The following is a 21,372-nucleotide window of genomic DNA, read 5'->3' as shown; positions in this document are numbered from 1 at the left end:
AGAAATAAACCCACGCACCTATGGGTATCTTATTTTTGTCAAAAGAGCAAAGAATATTCAATGGGGCAAAGACAGCCTCTTCAATAAATGTTGCTGGGCAAACTGGACAGCTACATGTAAAAGAATGAAATTAGAACACTTCCTAACACCATTGTGCTTATGCTAAGTCGCTCAGTCATGTCCAACTGTTTGTGACTCCATGGTCCCTGCCAGGCTCCTCTGCCCATGGGATTCTCTAGGCAAGAATACTGGAGCGGGTTGCCATTTCCTACTCCAGGGAATCTTCCTGACTCAGGGATCAAACCTGTGTCTCTTTCTGTCCCCTGCATTGGTAGGAGGGTTCTTTACCACTAGTGCCACAACTATGCCTAATTATTTGTGGTGAATGAGTGAAGGAACAGGACTTATGACATCAAATAGCTAACAGAAAACCATCAGCTCACATGCCATGGGATGAATGGGGTGTGGGTGGAGAAAGAACCAAACAGCTTGCAGTTTTGATTGCTTTTAGGCAAAGATGGTTCTGTGACCCCCAGAGTACAAGTTTAAAACAAACAGGACCACCTGGAATGAAATGAGACCAAAAGAGACTGTTGAGTGTGATACGTCAACAGGGAAATGTTCAGGAATGAAGTCATTTCATTAATAGTATAGTGAAGTCGCTCAGTCGTGTCCGACTCTTTGCAACCCCGTGGACTGTAGCCCACCAGGCTCCTCCGTCCATGGGATTCTCCAGGCAAGAATACTGGAGTGGGTTATCATTTCCTTCTCCAGAGGATCTTCCTGACCCAGGGATGGAACCTGGGTCTCCCACATTGGAGGCAGACGCTTTAACCTCTGAGCCACCAGGGAAGCCCTAATTAATATAAGGGTAATAATCAACTAAATACACAAACTTTAAAATACATTTCCATTTTTAATTTAAAAAATAAATTACAGCAAATCTGAACAAAATGTTTTCTACTTCAGTGCATATCTTCTTACCCACTTTGTGTTTGAAACCCAACTAGTTCACACAATCAAGGCAACTGGGCTTTTGACAAAGTTTGGATGAACAACTCACAAAATGTGGCTAATGGATAAGTTTGGGATGCATAGCAAGCAGATAAGCCTTGGCTGGACTGTAAGCATCAGCCTGAAATCATGAACTTAAAAGGAAAACATTCTCCTTTTGTAGAGTAAAACTGATAATTCCACTTTCAACCCACCCAAAGAGCAACTTACCTTTTCCAATTTAACTTTACAATACTACTTAGTCATGAGGTAAGGATTTAAAAGCTTTGGAAGAGAAACTTAAGATTTCTTCTGACTCTCCACCCCTCTTTTTCATTCACTTAAAAGAAAGCTAGGCCTGAAAGGATTCTAAAACAATCATGTAACCTCAAATACACACACACATATATATGTATACATGTACTTTATATGAAGAAATTCAGGTTAAGGTCCAGGGACTGACCAAATTGACCTGCCAAACGTATACCCTTTATAAAGTCTTCTTGTGTGTCGACAGTAGGGTTTGTTCCTTTCCTTTTCATTAAACCTGCAAAATGACAGGAAGGACAGTACAAATGGAAGGGCCCTCTAAATGCCTTTGATAAATGACAGCAGATGCCAGGGAGACTTCCATACGGCTGGGAGAAGCCTGTGGCTCTCTGAGGTGGTAACTTGAGTGTACACTATTATCAAATTGGATTCATCTGTACACCTAAGATTTGTGACCTTAACTGTCTGAATGTTACACCTTAATTTCAAAACAAGAAATCACCCCATGACCCAAGGGCAAGGAGAGGGAAAGGAGTCTCCAAGCTTAGAGTTAGAAAAGGCAGCTTATAATCTCATATCCTGCTTGATCTCTGGCTCTGTCTTAGCGATCTGAGGGTGGCAGTTGTTTTTTTAATGGGTCTGACAGGGGAAAACAACTGTAATTTTGGAATCAAGGCATGAAGGTGGAGAAGGAGAAAGCAACCCCTGGCCCAGCACCTTATTTATGGCTTCCCTTAAGGCCAATGCCACTGTCTTGCCACTCCCATGACACACCACAATCCTCGTATCTGGGGCTGTTCCCTTTGAACACATTGGATTGTCACAACCTGGGTGTCAGGACAGTGTCTGACATTCAGTAAGAGTTTAATCTATGCTACATGAGACGATTCTTGGAAAAAAAAAAAAATTCAAGACAAGTCGCCCAGATGGAGAGAGAGAGACAGGGAAGAAAGGATTTCAAACAAAAATTCCATAAACCAACATCCACAAAGGTTGTGACAATTTGGGGGCTACTTCCAAGGGCTTTCAATACTTGAGTTCTTATCAAGGAAAATAAGGACCAGTTGCTTCTTCAGTATTTCACCTACCTTTATGGTAATCCTAAAGCTTTGCAGCTTTCCTCTTTGACTTCAGGACAGACATTACTTAGGATCTTTTGTCAAATGGGACTCTTTCTGACCAAGAGTGAGTAGTCCAGTGTCCTCTGGGACCTCTTATTCACCACATGACCTGGAATCCTGTGTATTCAGGCAGGAGAGATCTAGGATTTGCGTGAATGTGGGAAGGGAATCTTATGGGAAAACGTTATGTCAAAAAAGGAAATGTATTTGGGCACTGGTCTATTGGATGTCCCTGTGTGCTCAGTCACGTCTAACTCTGTGATCCCAGGGACTGTAGCCGCCAGGCTTTTCTGTCCATAGGATTTTTCAGGCAAGAATACGAGAGCGGGTTGCCATCTCCTCCTCCCGGGGATCTATCTTCCTGACTCAGACCAAATCCTTGTCTCCTGCGTCAGCAGGCAGATTCTGTACCACTGCGCCCCTTAGGAAGCCCCAATCTCTGACCAAAGGCCAGAACTTACAATGCACCCTTGTGACTTGAACGGAACATGCTTCAGGTTTCTTTCTTTTGTGACGTAGTTTACATCCTTCTATTTTAACGGAGCATGTAAAGCTCATGAATCCCCTCCAGCCAGTCTGCCTTGCAACTTCTCAGAAGCTGCTCTGGGTTCCAGGTCAGCCCTGCAGATTCTCTTCCTCCTCTTCTCGTGCCACTTAAAATCAAGTCCAGATCTTTAAAAAAATTTTTTTGGCCAAACTACATGGCATGTGGAACCTTAGTTCCCCAACCAGGGATCGAACCCACCCCCCCTGCATTGGAAGGATGGAGTTTTAACCACTGGACCACCAAGGAAGTCCCCTGTCTTCAGGTCTTGTTAACAATTTGTCCCTAGTAATATATAAGATGCTACCTTTTAGAGAGGGACTGTTGTGTGCAGAACTAATCTGCACTCACCCTCCAAATTATCTTCTAAAAAAATAAAAATGAAGATCGATCATGCTTGTGGAGAGCTTCAAATATTATGTCGGCCCAGCAGAGACAAGAAAGGCCCACAGAGTGAGGATCTACTTCAGAGTCAGCCTCACTTGAACCCCCGGCAGTCTGCGTGGGAGGGAAGACCTCCATTTTGAAAGGCGAAAAAAGCTCAAGAGAATTTAAAATAATTCAAGGGGGTGTGCAAAGCTGAGAGAGGCCATAGCTGGGTTGATTCAACCCTGAACGGGTTACTTCCAGAGCCCTGGCTTCACATCTTTCTGCTACATCACATGCGGGTGCTCTGAGTGGAGCCAAAGAAAGAACACAGCACTAGCAAATATGCATTCTCATTTCTTCAGTCACCCTGGACACGTCTCAGAGGCCTTACTTCCCTGATGCTGTGATGAACTTACACGTCTCTCCTAGGAATGGTGGTGAAACAGGCACCCAAAGAGGCAGGCAAGAAAACCCCAATTTTTGGAAGTTAAATCTCTCTCTCTCTCTCCTCTGTGTGTGCTCAGTCACTCAGTTGTGTCCAACTCCTAAGGGCTATAGCCACCAGGATCCTCTGTCCATGGGATTCTCCAGGCAAGGTTAGTGAAGCGGGTTGCCCTGTCCTTCTCCACAGAATCTTCCCGACCCAGGGACTGAACCCAAATCTCCTGTATCTCCTACACTGGCAGGCAGATTCTTTTACCACTGAGCCATCTGGGAAACCCCCCACCTATCCTGGACCTCAAAGGCAAGGTGACCTGGCAAGGCTGCCGAAGAGTCCCTGGTGAGCATACCCACAGGCTGACCCAGGACATCCATACTCTAAATGTTTTCTATTTTGCCATTAAAAGCTAAGTAGTACAGAAATTATCTGGGACATTTCCACTATTGTTCCAGCTAGGGGTAGGGACTGAAGAATTCATCAGGGTTGTCTTCTAGAGATGTTATCTAGGTATAAACTCAATGAGAAAGCTGGGTTATTAGGGAGAGTCTGTAGTAGGATTTTCTGTGTTTAGCCTCAATTTCCTTATCTACAAAATGGGGGGTGGGTACTGGAGGACTTTTAAGGGCCGTCGAGCTCAAAAGGTCTTTAGTTCTGTGTGGCTGTTTACGTATCTGCTGATAATATTTGCTCCTCTGAATCACCCTACCTTTTCTTCTGAAAAGAGGCCTGATGAGGGTACCGTGAACACATCATCAAATCAATTAAACAATCAAGAAGGAATAAATAATCAACAAGAGATATTGCACTGTATTCTCCAGGATAAAATCAGGTTGCAGATGGGGGGCCACCAAACCATTCCAATGAGATCTCGAAGCAAAGCAGTTCAATCCAGGCTTCTAAGTCCCTTATATCCAGTGATCTGAGCTCCGAGGTAATAGAAGAAACTGTGCCAAAGTCAGAGTCTTGGGAGTCTGTGGTAGGAAGAGGTGACTGCCGTGCAGAGAGGACCATTAGCTGGGAGTGTGGGGAACTCCTGGGAAGGTGGAGGGGGACAGTTTAGGTGGGTGGGGGTGGGGGAAACAGAGGCGCTCAGGGCTCACGGTTGAGTCCACATTCTTTCAACGATGATAGCCATTCCTACTTGAAAGCAGCCAATCTCCATGAAAAAGATGTTCTTTCCCACAAAAAAAAAAAAAGCACAGGGAAACCTCAGAAAGATAGATAGTTTTGGCTACCAAAGTACGTGATGTTGGTCTCTTCCAATGGGTTATATCACAGGGTGTGTCCACATGAGAAAACAATGTCTTAAGTACAGCTTTTCAGAAGCAAAGCAGGAAATTCCTGTAAGGAGTAGGTTTGTGAGGCTTTTCCCACCACCAGCACCAACGAAGAACTTATCCAGGCTCCTGGAGACCCTGGTGGTTCTGTGCTGGAGGCTGAAATGTAGTAACGGTGAGGGAGAAACACAGGAAGTGGCCAACTATGGAATTCCACATGGGTTGGAGGAGAAATGGCAGGGCCTCAGGCATGGATCAAAAAGACGCTTTGGAAAAGACGAAACCAGTGTTGAGCTGGTGAACCTCAGTTCCAGATCAGGAAAGGAGGCCAGCAGGGACCCCGGGCAGTGAGGACCCTGCTTCTCCAAGGCCAATTCCCAGGCATCCGTGGTCCAGGTGCTCAGAGCTCCAGAGAGAGGATAAGATCCTTACTGGGATCCAGGCTCAAAAGAAAGGATGCCGGATTTCCGTACTTTTGGAGGTGGAGGGGGCGGGACTATGGCCTCTCTTCGGACAGGCAGTGGGGGTGCAATCTGTTGGGGTGGATACACAAAAGGAGACATGAGTCTTCCCTTTCTTCCTAATTTTGCCTTCTCCTCCACAATTCCAACATTCAGTGTTAGCTTAAAAGTGACCTGAGTTTATCTACAAAGCCTTTGCAAGGCAAAATTTTAGAGATATGACTAGTTTAATCTCCCCCTTTTCCCTTTTGTGTGTGTGTTGCTCAGCTGTGTGCAACTCTGCGACCCCATGGACTATAGCCTGCCAGGTTCCTCTGCCCATGGAATTCTCTAGCCAAGAATAGTGGAGTAGGGTGCCATTCCCTTCTCCAGGGGATCTTCCTGACCCAGGAATCGAACCCAAGTCTTCTGCATTTCAGGCAGATTCTTTACCATCTCAGCCACCAAGGAAGCCTCCCCAAAATAGCATTACTATGTGTTCAGCCATGTACGATGCTTTGCAGCCCCATGGACTACAGCCCACCAGGCTCCTCTGTCCATGGGATTCTCCAGGCAAGAGAACTAGAGTGAGGTGCTATTTCCTACTCCAGGGGATCTTACCCAGTGACCAAACCTGCGTCTCTTGTGTCTCCTGCATTGCCAGGCGTGTTCTTTACCACTAGCGCCACCTGGGAAGCCCGTATGTATAGTAAGGGCTCAGTAAATATGTGTTGAATGAATAAAGGAAACCACGGGAGGCCCTTCCAGAATGACTATCCCTCATTCACTCAGGTGTGAGTCAGAACTCCTGGCTTATTTCCCTCCTCTGGACCCAGGGTGAGGGCCCTTCAATCCAATGAAACATCTTCCTTCCCATTGAAAATGCCTCTCTCTCTCAGGAAGGAATCAAAAACTGATCAGAGTGGCAAATCAATGGGACAACCTGCCTATCAAAACCTGGGGAAATCCAAGGTTACATTCCCATGAGCGGGTGCTCCCCAGCCCCAGTGCCCACTGTCACCTTCCTACCTCTGTGGGATTCCTCTGGCTGCTCTCATAGGGCTTGCTTTTGGGGGGAGGGGGCGGTGGGACATTAGCCGTTGTCGGTCCATCTGTCTGCAACGATGGGGAGCCTGGAAATGACACAAAGTAGATGAAAGCAGAGAAGTGAACTCACCGAGGAATCTCATGGCACTTCCGCTGGACACTGCCACCCTAAACCACCTGGTCAATCAAATCGCTAAGGTCACATTCTACAGTTTTTGTGGACAGAATGAAGACCTCTTACCCGCTGGGACACATGTAGCGCCCTTCCTTCACCAGAAGGCGTCATGAGAAACTCTTAAGTAAAAATTTCATGTTTTGTTAAAGGGTGTCACTATTACACTGAAGATGAGAATATTTTCTAGAACTTAGGGTATTACTCTGTTCTCTGATATATCCCAAGTTCTTAGAAAAAAACATCTGTCACAAACTAGGTGGTTAATAAATACTGGTTATATTGGACTATTACAATTTATCATTTAAAGCAGCAGTCCCCAACCATTTTGGCACTAGGGACTGGTTTTGTGGCAGACAACTTTTCCATGGATCGTGGTGGTGGGAAGGGTTCAGGATGATTCAAGCACATCGCATTTATTATGCACTTTATTTCTATTATATTCCATCAGCTCCATCTCAGATCATCAGGCATGAGATCCTGAACTTACATACCCCTCACCACTGCTGGGCATACACACTGAGGAAACCAGAAGGGAAAGAGACACGTGTACCCCAATGTTCATCGCAGCACTGTTTATAATAGCCAGGACATGGAAGCAACCTAGATGTCCATCAGCAGATGAATGGATAAGAAAGCTGTGGTACATATACACAATGGAGTATTACTCAGCCATTAAAAAGAATACATTTGAATCAGTTCTAATGAGGTGGATGAAACTGGAGCCTATTATACAGAGTGAAGTAAGCCAGAAGGAAAAACATAAATACAGTATACTAACGCATATATATGGAATTTAGAAAGATGGTAACAATAACCCGGTGTACGAGACAGCAAAAGAGACACTGATGTATAGAACAGTCTTATGGACTCTGTGGGAGCGGGAGAGGGTGGGAAGATTTGGGAGAGTGACATTGAAACATGTAGAATATCATGTAAGAAACGAGTTGCCAGTCCAGGTTCGATGCGCGATACTGGATGCTTGGGGCTGGTGCACTGGGACGACCCAGAGGGATGGTGTGGGGAGGGAGGAGGGAGGAGGGTTCAGGATGGGGAACACATGTATGCCTGTGGCGGATTCATTTTGATATTTGGCAAAACTAATACAATTATGTAAAGTTTAAAAATAAAATAAAATTAAAAAAAAAAATAAAGAGTGCAATATCTACTTCCTCCAGGAAACCGTGCCTGATTAACTCTGATGCTGGCTGACTACAGTCTCCTGTTTGGGGTGACGATCTATTCTTCCACTGCTCCTTGGTTAAGCATCCTTGTACTTCATCTCAGGACTTGTGTACTGCTGACTCCCCAAACCTGAGTGTAATTTGTCTATTTCTTATCCTTTCAGACCCTTCTCCACATAAAGCACATGGCTACTTGGCCAACAGTTCCTAAATTACTTCCTATCTAGTTCTAGTCCAATCGATCTCATTTATACCATCAGCAATGGAAAACGGGCAGTGAAACCCCACGGTGCTCCCTGTACTGCTGCTAAGTCATGTCCGACTCTTTATGATCACAGAAGCTGTAGCCCGCCAGGATTCTCCATCCATGGGATTTTCCAGGCTAGAATACTGGAGTGGGTTGCCATTTCTTACTCCAGGGATTGAACTGGAGTTCCTACCTGGATTCCTACTCCCCACCCAGGGATTGAACCTGTGTTTCCTTTACTGGCAGGTGGATTCTTTACCATTGGGCCACTAGGAAAGCCCCACGGCTCCCTGTATAGAAAAGTTTAATGAGTCTTAGCAACCTAAGGACTCTGGCCAAACACTAATCTAACTGAATGACACCCATGACCACCAAACTGAACCAATTTGACTATCATCTCAGTCCCCTTGTGGCTATTTTGATTAAAAATGGCCCAGATTCATAAACATACTCCATCACCTAGTGAAATGACTATAAGGGGTCTCTACAAGTAAACTTACTCAGGGCCCTGTTCGCTTTAGGAGTGAGTTGGGGTGGGCTCAGGGCTGTTGACTGTGGAGTTGAAGCGCCAGGAAATGGTGTCAGCCGATTGTCCGACAGCTGGAGACTCTTGGGTCTCTGTGATTTCTTGGTTGGGCTCTAGTGGGGGGGGGGAGAACAAAGCAAAACACTGTCACTGTGAAGAGTGTCGAACTCATCAATACTCTTTAAACAACCCTGTCTGCAGAGCAGAATCTTGTTAAAGGGCAAAATTCCAGGAGCCCTCTGTAAGTTTACCACACTAGCACATGGAGGGTACGAGGATGAAGACACAAACAGGGAATCCCCGGTGCACAGACTATTTTCTGGCTAGCCAATGGGTTGTGTCATTTAGTGTGGAGATGAGCCACCCTGATTCTCAGGGATACCCAGTCCCACAACATTTAACAACATGATGTGGCTTATGGAAGAAAACGTACTTTTTATTTTTTTTTTAAACTAAAAGAAGGGAAATGACAATGTTTGGATGGGCTCATGGAACATGGTGGTGAGAATCACAACTCTAAGCATCGATCCACATATTTTCACTGAGGGTAGATCTTGCGCCATTACTGATTTAGAGAGCTGGATCTCTGTACATGGTTTTCTCAGCACCATCTAAGATCTGAGCCCATCTCAGGCTGCTGTGTCCTGAGAAAGCACGACAGGCTTCAACCTAGTCACTCACAGTTATGAGGTCAATGGTGAAAAGCCTGCCTACAGGGAACACGGTGGAAAACCTACAGTCATCTTGTTTTGGGTTTTTTGTTTTTACCATCAGATCAGGTTCTGGCACTTTCTCTGCGATGACCTGGGACTTGCTCAGACTCCAGTCTTTAATCTTGAACTTGCTTATCCGAGTCTCACTCTCCTCTTTGAGGGACAGATCTTCCACTCTGGCCCCTGACGAGGCCCTGCGCTCCAACAGTGGCTCCAGGAAGGACCTATCGGGGTGGGGGAGGGAAGGATTGGGAGGCCGGCGTTAGTGGATGCAAACTAGTGTACAGAGGCTGGATAAACAACAAGGCCCTACTCAACAGCATAGGAAACTCTATTCAGTATCCTGTAATACACCGTAATGGAAAAGACTATGAAAAAGAATATATATGACATATAACCAAGTCACTTTGCAATACAGTAGAAATTAACACAACATTATAAATCAACTACATGTCAAAAAAACAAAAGACTGACCTGTCAGCTACAAACAAGGACAAAGTCAGAAAACACTGATCACCTGCCAGTGAAAACTGATGCCCCAAAAACCAGAGGATACGACTCTTCAACAACACCTTCACCTGTGGCTTCCTTCTCAGGTTCTAAACCCGAACTTCCAACTGCCAACTGAACATCTCAAGGTCTACAAGTAAGAAATGAGGCCATCCAAGCACGCCAAGAAAATACTAGTGAGTATTTATCTTATGCTAGGAAGATAAGATCTTACTAAACTTATAGGTAAAGAGAGAGTTCATACAGTAAGAGATGAACGGGCAGCATTAATATAGTGGCTAAGAGCACAAGCCCTGGAGCCCTACAGCCTGCATTCACATCTTACCTACATTTACTTGCTGGGTGACCTTGGGCAGATAATTTTTTCATACCTCAGTTTCCTTATCTGTAAAAATGGGGATAAGAATAATATCTATCTCATAAGGTCATTAGGGCTTCCCTGGTGGCTTAGACAGTAAAGAATCTGCCTGCAGAGTGGGAGACCCAGGTTTGATCCCTGCGTTGGGAAGATCCCCTGGAGAAGGGAATGGCTACCCAACTGCAGTATTCCTACCTGGAGAATGCCATGGACAGAGGAGCCTGGTGGGCTACAGTCCATGGGGTCTCAAAGGGTCGGACACAATTGAGCAACTAATACTTTTTTCACTTTCAAAGGGTTATTACAAAATACTTACAACAGTACTTGGCAAATAGGTGTATGCATGCTCAGTATGTCCAGCTCCTGGTGACCCCATGGACTGTAGCCCACCAGGCTCCTCTGTCCGTGGAATTTCCCAGGCAAGACACTGGAGTAGGTTTGCCATTTCCTTCTCTAGGGGATCTTCCTGACCCAGAGGTCAACTCTGTGTCTTTTTTGTCTCCTGCATTGGCTGGTGGATTCTTTACCACTGTGCCACCTGGGAAGCCCTAGCATATAGAGAACTTCTCAAAAACAATTTTTTTTTAATTACACTGACAAATTTTAAATGCCATAGTAAGAATCATGATTAGATGCTGATATAGAGGGGAAGAATTTGATGAGAAACAAAAGTGTCTAGAGAGATTTTGAAATATCTCTCCCTAAACTGCTTATCAGTTATAAAGGGAAAAATAGTAAGTATTATTGTAATTAAAAAAAAATTTTTTTGGCCACCCCGTGTAGCATGTGGGATCCTAGTTCTCTGACCCAGGATCAAACCCACACCCTCTTTATTGGAGACACAGAGTCTTAACCTCTGGACTGACAGGGAAGTTCAATGATGTCTTCTTCCTCATTGGGCAAATGTGGGCAAGAGCAATAACCCACCTTGCCTGGGTCACAGCAAGAATAGGACCCCAGTCATCTGCTCTGTGTTTACTGCCCTAATGGATCAGCAATTACTGGGTCTCTGGTTCTCAATAACTACTTGAAAAAAAATTTTTTTTTTTAATGGGGCAGAGTTCAATTAAGAGAAGAGTCGTACTGAACAGAACAGAACTTCTACATGACTCTTTGAGACCCCATGGACTGTACCCCTCCAGGCGCCTCTTTCCATGGTGATTCTCCAGGCAAGAATACTGGAATGGATTGTCATGCCCTTCTCCAGGAGATAGTCCCAACCCAGGGATTGAACCCAGGTCTCCCGCATTGCATACAGATTCTTTACCATCTGAGCCACCAGGGAAGCCCTTTCACAAAGTAAGTAGTATCCCTTTAACAGCATGACCGAAACCATAAAAGAGAAAAGCAAACCAGGTATTATTTAATCTTTAGGAATTTACAAGACTAAAAATAATAAAAATACCTAATATAAGTGAATATATTATGAAAAATGATATAGTCACTCATACATTTCATATGGCATTGCATATTAGTATTTGTGATAATACAGCAAGAATTATAAAGAATCTAAAAAAGACTGAATTTATGTATATGTAAAATTGAATCACTTTGTTGTCCACCTGAAACTAATACAACATTGTAAATTAACAATTCTCCAATAAAAATTAAAAAACAAAACAAAACAAACTGTAAAAAAAAATACCTCTCCTGAATAGGTCATACATGCTTTTGGAAGTGCATCCTATACTCCATGTTAACCAAAAGACTTAGAAATGAGAATATATCTTAAGTGATCATAAAGCTAAATGTACACAAATACATGCTACTAATAATATAAATGCATTTTATATTGATACAACCTAAACGCTTTTATATTAAATTTATAACGAACTTTTATGATTACCTGTTTAGAGTGACACAGCTAAAACATCCCATTATAGGGAGAAGAATTAATTATGGCACATTCATATGCTGTACTGATAAACAGCCATCAAAAATGATGAAAAAAATCTTAATATTATATAGCACCGTAGATAGTGCTTATAATAAAAAGACAAAGAGGAAAAAGCAAATTACCAAACTCTATCCATGTGATAATTGCAACTATGTAAAGATATCTATGTCAATGTAAAAGATGGATAAATAATTTAAGAAATAAAAAACATTTAATTTCCAGGTAGAAGACCATTTGAACAGGTTATTTTTGTGGTATGGCTATTATAGCATGGAATTAAAAGATTACAAATTAAGTTTTAAGCCAAAAGATTTAACTTATATTCAACATTAAAATTCACACTGATGTTAAGTATTCATCATTTATATAAAATTAAGCAGTAGGTCACAAAACAGTACATCCCATGCTTTTCTATTTGAACACAATTATGAATTCACTCCTTTAAAATATTTTAAGTTTGATCACATGGAAAGGCACTCCACGTTTCCGGTAAGGAAGGTTGAATATCAAAAAGCCATAAACTCAATCCATAAATGTAACATCATATCTCAATAAAAATAACAACAGGATTCTAAACAAGTTAATCCAAAAACAAGCACTGAGTAAAACTAGCCAGGCAAATTCTGAAAAAAGCTATTAGACACTTAAAACCCTTTAAGATCTACAGTAAATAAGACTGAATTAGCAGAAGTGCATGAACCATATAGGTAGGTCTAAGAAATGGGGGGAAAGTCCATGAATAACCTAAAGAACACATTAGAATTTGATTTTTTTTTTTTAAATAAGGAGGACATTTCAAATCAGTAGAGAAAAGATGGTTTGCTCACTTAACATTATAGGCTAGCCAAGCATGGAAAAAAATTGGCTCTATACTTCATACCTTATAGGAGAATAAACTTAAAAAAGAATCATAGATTTTATTATAAATAGTGAAACTGTAAAATTAGTTTTTCGTAGTCTTACAGTAGGGAAGGACTTTAACCATGATATAAAATCCAGAAGTCATAAAATCAAGTATTAAGGTATTTGACTGCACTTAAACAAAAATCAGCACAACTAAATAAAAATTTAGAAGCAAAGTCAATAGACAAAGGAAAAATTAGGGTAATATTTCAGCTCAACACAAAGGGCCAGAATCCAACAGAAATGTACATGTGTGACCACAGTTCACAGAAAATAAAATACATACAAGCTACTAAACAAATGAAAAAATGCTCAATTTCATACAAGAGAAAGAAAACCACAAGTGCAACAAAACAAAATCCCCATGCCAAGAAAACATTTTCCACCTATCAAACTGGTAAAAATTAAAAGGCCTGATGATACACAATTTGGTGGCAAGGTGTGAGTGGCCAGGTACCCTTGCATATTGCTGGTGGGACTATCAACGGTTATAATCTCTGTGAAAGTCATTTTATGAATAATTTTGAGAACTTCAGCTATATATGTTTAACAGTAATTTCACTTCTTGACTTTTTCTTATATTGCTATAATTAAATATTTACAAAGTAATTTTTTTCCATTCTTTTTTAAAATTAATTTTTATTGGATATAGTTGCTTTACAATGTTGTGTTAGTTTCTGCTGTACAGCAAAGTGAATCAGCTATATGTATACATATATATCCCCTTTTTCGGATTTCTTCCCAATTAGCTGACCACAGAGCACTGAGTAGAGTTCCCTGTGCTATACGGTAGATTCTCATTAGCCATCTATTTAATACATAGCGTCAATAATGTGTATATGCCAATCCCAGTCTCCCAATTCATCCCACCCCCAAAATAATATATATTGAAGATCATTCACTGCTATCACTACTGTGATAGTAAAAGGCTTAAATCAATCAAATGTCCATCAGGAAACAATGATGGAGTGTATTATGGTGTAGGTGTATCATGAGATATCTAACCTCAAAGAAAAGAGGAGGCTCTCTTTGTTCTGAAATGGAATGACTTCCAGATCTAGTAAGTGAAAAAAGCAAGGCAGATAGAGTATTATATACCACCATTTATATATCAAAAACATGTGGGAAAGGATATATATTTAGGAACTGCTTCTGTACAGATAAAAAGCTGCTGGAAAGGCACCAAGAACAGAACCTGGGGCACTTCCCTGGTGGTCCGGTGCTTGGGACTCCAAGCTTCCAATGCAGGGGACATGAGTTCAATCCCTGGTCAGGAAACTCAAGAGCTACACGTCCAGCAGTGCAGCCAAAAAACAGAACAAAACCAGAAGACAATATCACTGGCCTCTGGAGAGTGGTACTGATAAGCTGGGAGTCTGGGACTGATGGGAGATTATTTTTATGATATACCCTTTTAAATTTCATATGTGATTATATTTCCTATTCATGAAATAAATTTTTAAGTTATTTTTAAAAACTGAAATAATGAAGGATTTCTCCAGTGGCCTACTGGGTCAGGATTCCCAGCTTTCACTGCCATGGCCCAGGTTCAGTCCCTGGGCAGGGAACTGAGATCCCATATGCCACCTGGTCCAGCCAAAAAAAATTTTAATTGAAATAATGAAAAACAAAAGGCAAGCAATAACTAGAAATTATTGTGAGACAAACTAGGATATGACTGGGTGGGTTGATAGGGTGTGACAGGATTATGGGTGATTTTTTTTTCTATTTTTCATAACTGTTGTTACTATCATGTAAATAATGATATTTCTCATGAGGAAGATGATGAGAAAGATCCCAAAACTAATAACCCAGGTACTGTGAGTTATTTTCCTATGAAGATGACACATCCACATTGACCAAGTTTCACTTGGGTGACCAAAGGCAAACATTAGGAAAGATTTACCTATCCTTCTTGGCAATTAGAGATCAAAGCCTTACCCATCAGATCCTGGTCTGGAAGGAGCGTTATCAGATGAGTTAGAAGAGGTGGAGATCACAGAGGAAGCCACTGAGGTGATGGACAATCTCCGCAGTGTGGATGACATGATGTAGGGGATCATCACAGATCCTGTGCGGCTCTGCTTCCGGTCGGTCAAGTTGGGTGGCTGAAGGAGACATGACCCCTCATGGTTAGCTGGCCTGGAATTAAGCCCCTAGCAACTGGCGCAGTTCCCACTGGTTTATGGCCAGTCCCATCTGTGTCAGTGCTGGGACCCCATCCTGATAGGTTGGTGCCTGTGCTTCATTGGCTGTTAAATACTACAAATGCTATATTCTTTTTCTGTAGTTGGGAAGATTTTATTGACATACTATTTTGCTTATTATGATATAATGAGATATTTTGTAATTGTGTATCACAACATCCTGACATTTTAACGTCTAAGTTGTGAGTTCATTTTCTGTATACTTAACAACTCTACATTTATTTTGTTAAAGTATAGTTGATTTACAATGTTGTTAAGCTTCCGATGTACAGCAAAGTGATTCAGATATACACACACACACACACACACACACACACACACACACATATATAAATAAATTCACTGGAAGGACTGACGCTGAAGCTCCAATACTTTGGCCACCTGATGAGAAGAACTGACTCACTGGAAAAGACCCTAATGTGGGTAAGACTGAAGGCAGGAGAAGGGGATGACAGAGGATGAGATGGCTGGATGGCATCACCAACTAGATGGACATGAGTTTGAGTAGGCTCTGGGAGTTGGTAATGGACAGGGAGGCCTGGCGTGCTGCAGTCCATGGGGTCACAAAGAGTCAGACACAACTGAGCGACTGAACTGACTGATAAATATATATATATACACACACACACACACTATATATATACACACACACCCCTATATATATATATATACACACACACATACACACACACACTTTTCCATGGCTTATCACAGGATATTGAGTATCGTTTCCTGTGCTATACAGTAGGTCCTGGTTGTTTATCCATTCTACATGTAATAATTTGCATGCATCTGCTAACCCCAAACTCCCAATCCATTCCTCCCTCACTCCTCTTGTGTAGTCCTCCCCCACTACCTTATATTCTTAGTTACAGACACAACTTAGGTTAAACCTGCCTTGTTTCTAAGACTAGAGAAAAATTCACCCTAATTTTCTATCAGTCCCATGAGAAGGGACAAACCAAGATGTTCATTACCATCAATAGGATAGCAAAACCTTTTGTCTGCTTCTCCAACTTAGCTTCTGAAAGAGGGCACTTAAAAAAAAAAGCATATACTGGAATAACAGAAGAGTTTAAGATTGAAACTATAAACCTAAAGCTTATCCTGGTGAATCTTAGGAAGTCAAGGAGCATGGATCTTCTGTCGTAAGACATGTCTCTGGTAGGACTGATTATCCCCATAGGCCACCATATCAAATCTAAATCTTAATACTGACCTGGGTCTAATAAAAACTAAATTCACTGAGTGAAAGCCACGTCTTTGCCATCTAGGAATTTGTGTAAAAGACAAATGTTCCTAAAAGAAAACTGGCAGCAGGTTAGGAGGTAAATTCATAGGAAGGCCTGACTAAACACTTGGACGCCTGTAAGAGAGGATCAAAACGACACTTGGGAGAAAAAGGAAATAGAGATGGAGGCGTGGGAATTGGGGAACAGAAATACATGAAAAGAAATTCAGAGCTATGATTTGAGACAGAGAGTTTTTAAAAATCTGGAGTTCAAGAATACAACTTTTGAAGAAAGTAGGATATGTTAAAAAGGACAGCTAAATGAAGATGGAACCAAGCATATCAACAACTGTAGAAGAGAAAAGGTTGGCCCATGTACCCCTCCACCTAATTTCTTGGAAGGAAAAAAAGAAAATTGTAGCTGTGAGAAATGTTAGGTTTAGTCACTAAGTTGTGTCCGACTCTTGCGACCCTGTAGACTGTAGCCTGCCAGGCTCCTCTGTCCGTGGGATTTCCCAAGGAAGAATACTGGAATGGGTTGCTATTTCCTTCTCCAGGGGATTTTTCCAACCCAGGGATAGAACTCAGGCCTCCTGCATTGCAGGCGGATTCTTAACTGACTGAGCCACCAGCCAGAGTGAGAAATGTTACAACTGTTCTTAAAAAATCATGAAATCAGCTACATGCATTGTCAAATGTAACTCACAATTCTTTCTCCTCTTCAAAGGTGCAAAGGGTGTGAATATTTCACCAAAACAAAAAATAAAATTAAAAAAAAAAGATTAGGAAAAACTATGAGTTGGACTAGATAGGACACAAATAAGTAGAGTCTGGGATGAGGAAATTCCCATTTCTAGTAGTGCGGTTTCCACAGTGTGGTCCCTAGTCCCACAGCACCACCTGGTGCACGCTGGAAATGCCAGTTCTTGGGCCTCACCCCAGACCAAGTGAATGAAAATCCCAGGGAACATGGCCCAGCAATCTGTGTCTTCATGAGCCTTCCAGGTTGTTCTGATGGTCATTCAAGTTTGAGAACCGCTATCCTACACAACAGTTGAAGGTCATCAAGAGCAAACCATGCCTTTCTGACCCGGCCCTCCCTCTCCCACCCCGTCTGTTCAAGCCATTCCTAGTCTACTTTGACTATTTTGGCATCTGAAAAAAGGATCAGTATCACAAACAGTAGAAGAGACTAGAAAAAGGTCAGGAATAAGAAAAGCTCATAGGCTGTTGAGACAAAGCCTACCAGTGTTATGACCCCGTAGCGCTTTTCCACTTTCTCCTTGAGTTCCCGGAAGCAGGAAGACAACCGGTCATGTAGTGGCTTCAGTTGCTCCGTCAGCTTCTCCCCATGGATGCGGATCCCCTCTGTCAGCAGAGGCATCTGGGGGAAAAGGCATGAGAGGAATGGGATGAGGTTTAGGAAGAGGGATGATTCAGATTTCGAGACTGGGAGAGGATGAACGGTGGGGGTAGACAGGTCAACTGATGGACACAGAACAGATCAAATGAAAACGCTGTTTCTTAGCACAGGGCTTGGGAACCAGATGCCCTTGGGTTAAAGACGCAGAGGCATTCACATACCTAGGACACAAGTAACCAGGGGACCAAGCCAGGCAAACTCACAGAAGCCTGGGGACCTTTCTAGGCAGGGGCAACTGATAGGTGTCACCTTGGACTGACCTGTATGACTGCATTTCCTCCCACTGTTTACAAAGGTAATGAGAGACAGAAACTGAGACCAACAATTCTCAGATGGAAACACATGCCAGTAAATCAACTGGGGGAGCTTAATCTCCCTGCTAAGAAGACCACTCTCAACACTGCACCGTCTAATGAAATGCTCTTCCTGTGTCACTTTGCCAAATAAGTAAGACAGGCTGTGATTCTAAGAGTTTAAATAAAAAAGGAACCCTAAATGGGGGCTTGGAGATGGATGCCCCAGAGCAAGGGGTCTTCAACCTCTGGTCTAATGGCTGATAATCTGAGGTGGAGCTGATGTACTGATAAAAGGAATAAAGTGCACAATAAATGCAATGAACTTGAATTATTCCAAACTATCATTCCCAACCCCGATCTGAAGAGAAACTGTTGTCCACAGAACTGGTCCCTTGGTGCCAAAAAGGCTGGGGACCGCTGCCCTAGAGAGTATCATGCAAGGCAGTCACCCAAGGAGCATGGGGTGCTGTCCCCCCACCTTCCCTGGACATACCTGCAATGCTATTAGTCGCTTTAGCAGCTCAATCTTCTCCAGATCTTCAGGATGCTCCTGCAAGTACTTATCTGTAAAAAATGCCTAAAAGGAGAGCATTGGCAAGTATTGATTAGAATGCATTCCTATCTGTATATGTGACCCTGAAAGGAAGGGGAAGGAAATGGGAAGGGGGAAACACATCCTCTGTTCCTCCAGTGAACCAGGAATGATTAAGTAAACATAGATTCCATTCTTGGGATAGCTCTTAAATCACCAGTGGACAATTCAAAAAGGAATGAGGTATTTTGTAGTCTTTCTAGAATCATGCAATTCCTAGCAAGAGGACATTCTTAACCACAGCTACATATACACATCAAATCAACAGCACCAGCGGACAGTGTCATTCATTAAAATAAGTTCCCCAGAGAACTAAGAAAAGACCAAGTGACAATATCAAAAAAGTTAATCATGAGACTAAATGCCTAGATTTATAAAAGAGCAAAAAATTAACAGGCTGAAGATGTGGCTGAGAGCTTTCCTGCCTTGCAGACTGTATCACAATTACTGAAGACCTGCAAAACACTTATACTCATCATCAATCTGAAAGGCTATTTTTAAGGAAAAAATGAGAAATGCTACAGATGTGGAACGGTTTTGAAAATATTAAATGCAGGTAAATGCAGGTTGTATTTATTATGGTATGTCAAGACCACATCACCCATGACATCATCAATAAACATTGATGTAAAGGCCCTATGATAAGAAAATAAACCCAAATTCAACCTACAAACACAGGTGTTACATGAAAGACTATGTTAAAGACAGAATTCATTAGGGGAGAAGAACCAAAGTCTATGGAGAACATTTATGCTCCAACAGAGTTCCAAACTAGAGTTACCTATTTCCTCCCTATACTATAACCATCACAAGCATAAGAATGCTTTCAGAGACCTTCAAATATCCCCCTTACTCTTTTCCTCCACTCCTTAGAAGGACCACCCCATTACATGAGATCCAAGAGTTCCAAAAACTATAGAATACAGTTATAAAAGAGGTCAGCGCATTTTCTGTGGAAAACAGAGTATGTGCAATATTTTTCCTTGATTGGTTGAACTGTGTCCCCATCCCCAAGGCACAGGTTGAAGTCCTAAGCCTAGGGCCTAGGAAAGTGACCTCATATGGTCACAGCCTAACTGCAGAGGTCTAGATGAGGTCATATTAGAATAGGAGGAACCCTTAGACACTGGTGTCTAACTGGTTTCCTTACAAGGAGGGGACATGAGAAGACAGATACCTATACACAGAGAGAACACCACGTGACGGGACAAGGAGAAGACAGTAATCTACAAGGCAAGGGATGCCAAAAGTTGCCTGCAGGACTTCCTTGGTGGTCTTGTGGTTAACAGTCTGCCTGCCAATGCGGGGGACATGGGTTTGATCCCTGGTCGGTGAAGATTCCACATGCTGTGAGGCAGCTAAGCTTATGCATCACAACTACTGAGCCCCTGCTCCAGAGCACAGGAGCTGCAACTGCTGACCTTACTAGCGCTACAACTACTGAAGCCCATGAGCCCTACAGTCCACTCACCTCAACAAGAGAAGCCACCACAATGAGAAGCGCATGCACCGCAACTAGAGAGTAGCCTCTGCTCTCCACAACTAGAGGAAAAGCCCTCGAAGCAACAAAGGCTCAAGTCAGCCAAAAATAAATAAAAAATTTTTTTAATAAAGCAAAGGCAGCCAGTAGCCCACAGAAGCCAGGAGAGACGCAGGGAGCAGACTCATCTTCACATGCCTCAGAGGGAACTGATGCTACAGACACCTTGCTTTCAGACTGTGAGGCAGTCAATCCCTATTGTTTTAAGCCACTCTGTTGGTGGTATTTTGTTATGGCAGCCCTAGGAAATGAATACGACAGAGAATATAAATGTATAGAATCCAAGAATCACAAACAGGAAATGGGACATTTATGGAGCAGCTTGTTATAGCAGATTCATATTTAGACGGATTATCGATCTAAATGAAGTATTTAAGTATTTGCTTAAATCTTCAGCCACCTTTCAAAATACATGTACTTGGGACTTCCCTGGTGGTCCAGTGGCTAAGACTCTGTGCCTCCAATAGAAGGAGCCCTGTCTCCATCACTGGTCAGGGAACTGCAAGCTGCAACTAAAAAGATCCTGCATGCCACATCTAAGACCAGGCATAGCCAAATAAATAATTTTAAAAATACATGTAGTTCAGGGCTTCCTTGATGGCTCAGTGGTAAAGAATCCACATGCCAATGCAGGAGGCCTGGGTTCGATCCCATGTCTGGGAAGATCCCACACGCCAGGGAACGACTGAGCCGGTGAGCCACAACTACTGAGCCTGTGCTCTAGAGCCCATGGGCTGCAACTACTGAAGCCTGCATGTCCTAGAGCCTGTCCTCCATGATAGAGAAGTCATTGCAACGAGAAGCCTGAGAATCGCCAACTAGAGAGTAGCCCCCACTTGCTGCAATCAGAGAAAAGCCTGTACAGCAACAAAGACCCAGCACAGCCCAAAACAAGTAAAATATTTTAAAAAATACAGGTGGTTTATATTTTTGAAAGGTAATTTTTTTTAACCTATAATACACCCTAAAATTCCCAAAGCATCAGTTGAGTCATGGATCACCAGAGTAGAGTGCTCTGAAATTAATTTTTCTAGCAGAGTCCTGCCTGCACACCACAAAGGGCTGATAAA

General features: G+C 42.6%; 1 protein-coding gene across 2 annotated transcripts in view; it reads right to left on the bottom strand.

The window, feature by feature from the left end:
- Window positions 1-4,519: 4,519 nt before the first annotated feature.
- Window positions 4,520-21,372, bottom strand: part of DOCK5 (dedicator of cytokinesis 5) — a 280,652-nt gene continuing 263,799 nt past the window's right edge. For both annotated transcript variants that reach the window (XM_027549946.1, XM_027549947.1), the window contains 7 exons: window positions 18,664-18,747; window positions 17,698-17,835; window positions 14,955-15,121; window positions 9,401-9,569; window positions 8,607-8,745; window positions 6,486-6,589; window positions 4,520-5,549 (listed from right to left, as the gene is read on the bottom strand). In XM_027549946.1, coding sequence (XP_027405747.1) covers window positions 5,445-5,549; window positions 6,486-6,589; window positions 8,607-8,745; window positions 9,401-9,569; window positions 14,955-15,121; window positions 17,698-17,835; window positions 18,664-18,747 — 906 coding nt within the window. In that variant the 3' untranslated portion in view covers window positions 4,520-5,444. The remainder of the gene's footprint in view (window positions 5,550-6,485; window positions 6,590-8,606; window positions 8,746-9,400; window positions 9,570-14,954; window positions 15,122-17,697; window positions 17,836-18,663; window positions 18,748-21,372) is intronic.

Source organism: Bos indicus x Bos taurus, chromosome 8 (genome assembly GCF_003369695.1).
Source record: "Bos indicus x Bos taurus breed Angus x Brahman F1 hybrid chromosome 8, Bos_hybrid_MaternalHap_v2.0, whole genome shotgun sequence".
NCBI lineage: Eukaryota > Metazoa > Chordata > Mammalia > Artiodactyla > Bovidae > Bos > Bos indicus x Bos taurus.
Note: the sequence above shows the minus strand (reverse complement) of the source record. Positions and strands in the feature narration are given on the sequence as shown.